At 43.5% G+C, this 6,457-nt stretch overlaps 2 protein-coding genes across 3 annotated transcripts in view; one reads left to right on the top strand and one right to left on the bottom strand.

Moving 5' to 3' along the window:
* Positions 1 to 1,421, top strand: part of LOC127749081 (putative nuclease HARBI1) — a 23,842-nt gene extending 22,421 nt beyond the window's left edge. Inside the window, exons 3-6 of the mRNA XM_052265768.1 lie at positions 399 to 480; positions 625 to 869; positions 951 to 1,112; positions 1,359 to 1,421. Coding sequence (XP_052121728.1) covers positions 399 to 480; positions 625 to 869; positions 951 to 1,112; positions 1,359 to 1,421 — 552 coding nt within the window. The remainder of the gene's footprint in view (positions 1 to 398; positions 481 to 624; positions 870 to 950; positions 1,113 to 1,358) is intronic.
* A 1,017-nt stretch (positions 1,422 to 2,438) lies between these two features.
* LOC113213920 (uncharacterized) overlaps positions 2,439 to 6,457 on the bottom strand; it is a 31,527-nt gene continuing 27,508 nt past the window's right edge. For both annotated transcript variants that reach the window (XM_026433146.2, XM_052265790.1), the window contains exons 4-6: positions 4,151 to 4,339; positions 3,623 to 3,725; positions 2,439 to 3,541 (exon numbers count right to left, since the gene is read on the bottom strand). In XM_026433146.2, the coding sequence (XP_026288931.1) occupies positions 3,368 to 3,541; positions 3,623 to 3,725; positions 4,151 to 4,339 (466 nt within the window). In that variant the 3' untranslated portion in view covers positions 2,439 to 3,367. The remainder of the gene's footprint in view (positions 3,542 to 3,622; positions 3,726 to 4,150; positions 4,340 to 6,457) is intronic.

Here is a 6,457-nt window from a genome sequence, read left to right as displayed (position 1 = left end):
ACACATTTAGTTTTTTGTTGTTTGAACACGTTCGGTGTCATTCAGAGTATGCCTGGAAGTATATTTAACTTCTAGGTCTAGTCTTATGTACATTTTCATAGGTGTGTTATTGGATTCATAAGCTAACATCGGGCCGAAGGCCCGTCCCAAACGCCGCCGGCAGGCCAAGCTGGGCCCGCTCCCTGCCGAACCGAGTTGCCGGTGGAGCGAAGCGGAGCTGGCAACTTGGTTTGGCGGAAGAGCGGGCCCAGCTTGTTAATTGTCGAGTTGGCGTGGATAGCGCCCACTACGCATTGAACTGCCAAATGGCAAGTCAAGCTGCTAGTGCGCCCATCGTTTACTAGACATAGCATTGCTAGTATTTGTCTCATCTCGATTCCTTTGTTCTTCATTGCTAGGCTAGCGACGCTGACCTCAGGATTCTTTCAGTAAACGCAAGTTTCCCTGGGGCGAATCACGACGCATTCATTTGGTCAAATTAAGGCTTGCGTCGGAGGATGCGAGAAGAGGCATATAATGAGGACCAAAACAGCTGGCTTCTGGGTAAGTTTTGTTTTTACCATTTTCTTCCCCTGACACATACAACCACAAACAGCAAACTATTCATTATTCTATTCTTTACAGGGGATTCGGCATGTCCTAGGGAGCCTTGGGTGCTGCTCACCCTGATCTTGAATACACTCCCTAACTCACCGGAGGAACACTATACGAGCCTCCATTGTAAAGCCAGAAATTGTATCGAAATATGCTATGGTGTACTAAAAGCTCGCTTCAGATGCCTCCTAAAAGAGCGTGTTCTAAATTACCATCCATCTAAAGCAGCAAAGATTGTAAAAGCATGCTGCGTCCTCCACACCATGGCCCAACTGGTAAAAGCCGGTAACAGGCGATTTTGTAAAATAGAGAGTATATGCGTCTCACTCACAACTTCCTCTTCTTAAACTATTCAGGGTGGACTTCCAGATGATGACGTCCTTGTCGAGGAGGGGGAGGAGGATGGAATTCCCTGGGTACCCAACGAAGCTGAGGCCATGCTGCTGGAGGCTGAAGAAGAAGCAGACGAGGAGCTGCTGGTGCAGGTCGACAATGATGTGCAGAGAGTGGGGATAGCTGTGAGGGGGCGAGTCGTCGAATTTCTCGATATCGAGAGGCAACGGCAACGGTTTGTGAATTAGGTTCTATTTTCTTATTTTTCCTATTTCCTTCGGAAACAAGAAGTGAACTTAAAACCCAAACATATATTGCACTATACTGTGCTTAACTGTGTTGCATAAATGAGGGTCAAATCATGTAGCTGTATTAAAAAGACCGTTGTGGGCGTTGTCTGCTCATTTTAAGATGTTAACTAATTTTATTAGTCCTCAACATTTGCAGTTTTAGTCAACTTAAGGCAGTATATGAGTGGTGCTCCTAACAGCTAGACGCTCCTGCTAGGCCTAAGCAGGTCTTGTAATGTCTTCAGTATGGTTTGTTGGGTTCTCAAAATTTATTTATCGTCTTTGAGTGTGTCGCGCAGTATTCTGAGAAGTTAGCAGTCCGGCATCACAATATAATTATTGGCTGAGCGATTAGCGAAGCCTATTACTCCACTGATGATCAAAAAGTTTCGCGTCTGTCTGTCTGTCTGTGTGTGTGTTTGTCTGTCGTCACGATAACTCGAGAACGAATTGAGCTAGCGACCTGGGATTTTCAGGGTCGATTTGTGGTATAAAAAGACAGATCGAGTTCGAAGATGAGCACTCTAGCTCAAAAATTGGATTTTAAAAAAATCCGAAACCACAGGTCCCCAAAATGACGTTTTTTAAAAACATTTTTTTACTGATTCCTAAGGGGTAATTCATCAAAGTAGAGCCCGTTGGGCGAAAATTTCGTCCGTTTGGCTCTATCTCTAACCGTTGAGGCGCCAGAGGGAGTTTTCCACACGGAAATGACCCCAAACCATTTCAATGTTTTTTCTCAGATAGTTCATGGTCTCTGATGGGTCAACTCGTCAAAATGAATCCTTGGGGTGCAGGATTTGTGACTTTTGGGGCCGAAGGCCGAAGGCCTATTTACGACCGTGCCTATAAACCGACTCGGGTGTCAGCGCCGCAGGCCTAGGTAGATGTATGCCAGGCGCGTCGCAGCGGAACAGTGTTTCGTGAGATATCGCGAAGCCTGTTACGCGAGACGTGGTCTGGCGTACATCTACCTAGTTTAATTCACACAGCTCAATGTCAATTGCGCATAGTTTTGTGTTGATGCTTAGTTGTGTTACAAGTATTGAATTAATTTTTTCTGTCTGTATTCCTTCTTTAATTAAATGTCACCATAGAAGGCCTTTCAAACATTGTGCATAGTATATTTGGCTACATGTTGTGAGATTGTCAAAAGTGAACCGCTCTCAAATTTATTTTACGTACTCTGCAAAAAAAACGTCGGAATAATGCCTTCAAGTATTACTTGTTTTACTCTGAATAAATTTAATTTTAAAACCGCATACATTGTAATTTCTTTAAAACTGACGGTATTAAGCCAGCGACACAGGTACATTTTATAACTTAAACGTAATATATAATATACAAATATTTCATTGGTATTCTGACCATAAAACGAGACGCGCGCAACTGAGCGAGGTCGGCAACTGAGCGAGGTGGGAGACCCTGCAAGTGAGCGAGGTCGGCGACTGAGCGAGGTTGGCAACTGAGCGAGGTCCGCAACTGAGCGAGGTTCGTCAAGTTAGGGGAGGGCCTCTGGCTCACCCGGAGCGCGACGGTGGCTCGACCTATCGGGAGAGCCGGCAGTCACTGTCGCCCTGAGCACCGCTGCGGCAACGCTGCACAGTGTGTAACGACAGTGGGGCAGTGCACGGAGAAGAATTTTTCCTGCCGAGCACTAGACGGTTGTTTAGTGCGTCGTACTTTGCTCCTGGCACAAAAAAATTAGTTCCCGCCACCAAAATTACTGTGCGTGGCAACAAAATTTTAATTAATGCTCGGCAACAAAACTTTGGTGCCCAGGCACAACTATATAGTGCGTCAGAAACTTTCGGTCTCGGGACAAAATGTTAAGTGCTCAGGCTCAAAAAATTTTCTCAATGTGAGTAACAAAGGGAAGGATTGAGAAATGGGGACAGGGAGAAAACAGCTTCTCCTTGCTTACTAGTTAGCGTGGCTTGGCCGCCCTCTCACCGCCGTTCCGTTACACCTCTTCAACCACGGGTTTATTGATGACAATTCACCTTAGTCATTCAGTCAGAAGACATAATATAAACATTCACGTTTCGTTCTGGACGTGCCATTTTCGAAATACAAAGGTCTGTTACACACTGCCTCGCTTACCTTAAGCTGACAAATGATTAACCTAATGTCGGCAACATACATTTATGCTACGGAAAATTCTCAAACGGTAGTATGTCTAGAATTTGCTTGTCAATATATTGCATTATGTAGTACGTTATAGCTTTTTGGAGTTCTTGGACCAAAGGCGGCAGAGCTTCCGTTGCAGCAACGTTAATAATTTTGTTGAGTTTTTGGTTGGGAAACAAGTTCTCCACATTTACCTGGTTAGTGTGCATTAAACGATCAATTTTAGTAGTGGACTGCTAGGAGTGGTGAAAAGTAATGTTGCCCGGGGTACTTACTTTATTTTTGGTAACCACCACCTTCATGTGGGCCGTCTTAACCGTCAACGGGAACAGAGTGAGGCATAGGTCTGTGTCGACATTGACATTCTGCATCTCAAGCCTGCCAGAGGAAGTACGAATGTGAGGGGCAAAGGGATTGGGGAAGAGGGATAAAAAGCAGCTTTTACTGTAATCGAAGTGTGATACTTTTCACACATTTTCGTGTGATAAAATTTCCTGCCATGATTTATTATTCTTGGGGGTGTGATGAATTTTCATCACAAGATTGTGTGATACTCACTGTAAAATAATGCGATGATTCTGAATTTATCTCGAAACGGTGTGCCGCATATTGCACAAAACTATGATACATCAAAGTGTCGCTCAAATAAGTGATGGTAATCACAAATATATGTAATAAATTTAATATTATACTTTTCCTGCGATGATCATCACAACATCGTGCAATATTTCTGTACCACAGAAAACGTGCAGTTAGTATCACACTCTGATTCACAGCGTTGTAAACTTGTCTACGGCACTTACTTAGCTTTTCCCTTGCGGTGTACCGGAAATGCGGCGTTTTCCACGACAATGTCATAGTTGGTGTGAATCGAGAAGTGCGGCAGGATTGTTTGGAACGTTGCGCACATGCTGCCTATGTTGAGTGAGTAAGATTGCACCTTCAGCTCTCGCACATGCATCACCTGCAGCCCGGTCAGCGACAGTTTGCCGCTGGAGGCGCAGAGCAAAGTTAGCTGCGGTTAAAACCTAGGACCAGAAGTGAAAATGGAACGAAGATGCGAAGATGTGAAAGACACGCTCACGAAAGCCTACGCGGCCGCTTGTCAATGATACTCCAAAGGTGCAATAAAGCAAACCATCGTAAACGGAGGGTACACTGTAAGTTTCTTACATAGAACTTCTCTTTGTAACGTACAAAGGATTTGGATCCTTTGTAATTTGTAACGCAAACAAATTCTTCGTATTACGAAGGGTTCGGCTTTGTAATACGAAGAGCATGCGTCTGTTCCGGTCTGTTCACCAACCAGTGCTCTTTGTAGTACGAAGAAAATCCGTTTGTAATTTGGTGGTTTCAGATCCTTTGTACGGTACACATTTAATTCTCCGTAATGTGAAGACCACTCTTTGTAATGAACGAAGAGTGTCAGGTGGAAACATGGAGAAGGACTATACCTAGAGAACCATTTAGTTGATACAACTAAATCAGGTTGGTAAGAAACAAAATTTAGATCCTAAAACCGACTAGAATTTCGTCGCCTTATTTTTAACTAAATATGGTCGCCCAATCAAATCAAGTCAGCTACACTAAATTACTTTATCGCCACGGATAATAATTTTGGTCTCCAGAGGTAAAATTTCGTGGAAAGAAGAAATATATTGTTGGCTGATTGGCTGAGCGATTAGCGAAGCCTATTACTCCGTCTGGTCGGGAAAAACTTTTTCTGTCTGTCTGTCTGTGTGTGTGTCTGTCTGTCCGCACGATAACTCGAGAACGAATTGAGTGAGCGACCTGGGATTTTCAGGGTCGTTCTGTGTCATAAAAAGACAGATCGAGTTCGAAGATGAGCATTCTAGCTCAAAAATTGGATTTTTAAAAAATCAAAAACCACAGGTCCCAAAAATAACTGTTTTTAAAAATATTTTTTTTCTGGTTTTCTCGGGGGTAACTCATCAAAGTAGAGCCCTTTGGGCAAAAATTTTGTCCGTTTTGCTCTAGCTCCTACCGTTTAGACGCTAGAGGGTATTTGTGACGAAAATAAGCGTAAAAATGTACAACCATGCATGCTCAGTCTAAGTGACGGGGTTGACGGGCCGGAGGCCCGAATCTTTGAGTACATTTTTGCTCTACCCGACTCGGGTGTCAGCGCCGCAGGCCAAGGTAGATGTATGCCAGGCGCGTCGCAGCGTAACAGTGTTTCGTGAGATATCGCGAAGCCTGTTACGCGAGACGTGGTCTGGCGTACATCTACCTTGTTTATTATGGCACTGTATCCAACTGTTATGAAACGGCCATATTGGAACATGGTGAGGATGTAGATAAGAAGAAATTGGAAGCTGTCAGACTCATTGAAGAGAGCGAGAGAAATGCAGCTGTCAAGCGAGCCAAGATGAATGTTGATTTCGATTTACGTAAACGATTTCGCTCATCGTCCAGTAATGACATTGATTCTGCTAGTGGGAGTGGAGTATCTACTGGAAATGAAAGTCCTGTTAGTGATGTAGCCATGAATACAAAAGGTGATGGTGGTGAAATTGTTAATACAGGTGTGAGTGATGGCGCTGTGGATGTGAAAGCTAGTGAGACTGTCACTGAAAACACTGATTCTAAGAAATGAAGAAATTGATCTATGGTTGGTGATGGTCCTTTTTGTTAATATGAAATGTTACATGTAAATGTTAAATTTAATGTTTGTGCCTTTGGTTGTCTTGTGATGCTAGTCATTATGGTGACAGTCAGTTCTTTGAAAAGTCTCTTGTCAATGGATTAATAGCTCGTTGTAGATATTCTAAGTACAAATTGATGACTCCTGTGATCTAATTGTAATGTATGAAATTCATTTTTTTTTTTTTTTTTTTTTTTTTTTTTGTTTTTTTTCTAAGTGGGGTGGGGGTGGGGGGGGATTAAAGTTCTAGCCGGAATTTTGATCATAACCTGACCCCACGCGAGTTGAGATATCGACAAAATTCCTTCGGGGTCATGCGTGGGACCTGAAGGAGCATCGATTAGCGTAGAAAAATCGAAATTCCCAAGGGGTCCCTTTTTAGCCCGCTCTTTTGCTTAAAAGCTATATAAGCGGGCTTATGCCATCGCCTCTGTGTCTGTCTGTC

The sequence above is a fragment of the Frankliniella occidentalis genome, unplaced genomic scaffold (assembly GCF_000697945.3).
Source record: "Frankliniella occidentalis isolate FOCC.00 unplaced genomic scaffold, Focc_3.1 Scaffold30, whole genome shotgun sequence".
Taxonomy (NCBI): domain Eukaryota; kingdom Metazoa; phylum Arthropoda; class Insecta; order Thysanoptera; family Thripidae; genus Frankliniella; species Frankliniella occidentalis.
Note: the sequence above shows the minus strand (reverse complement) of the source record. Positions and strands in the feature narration are given on the sequence as shown.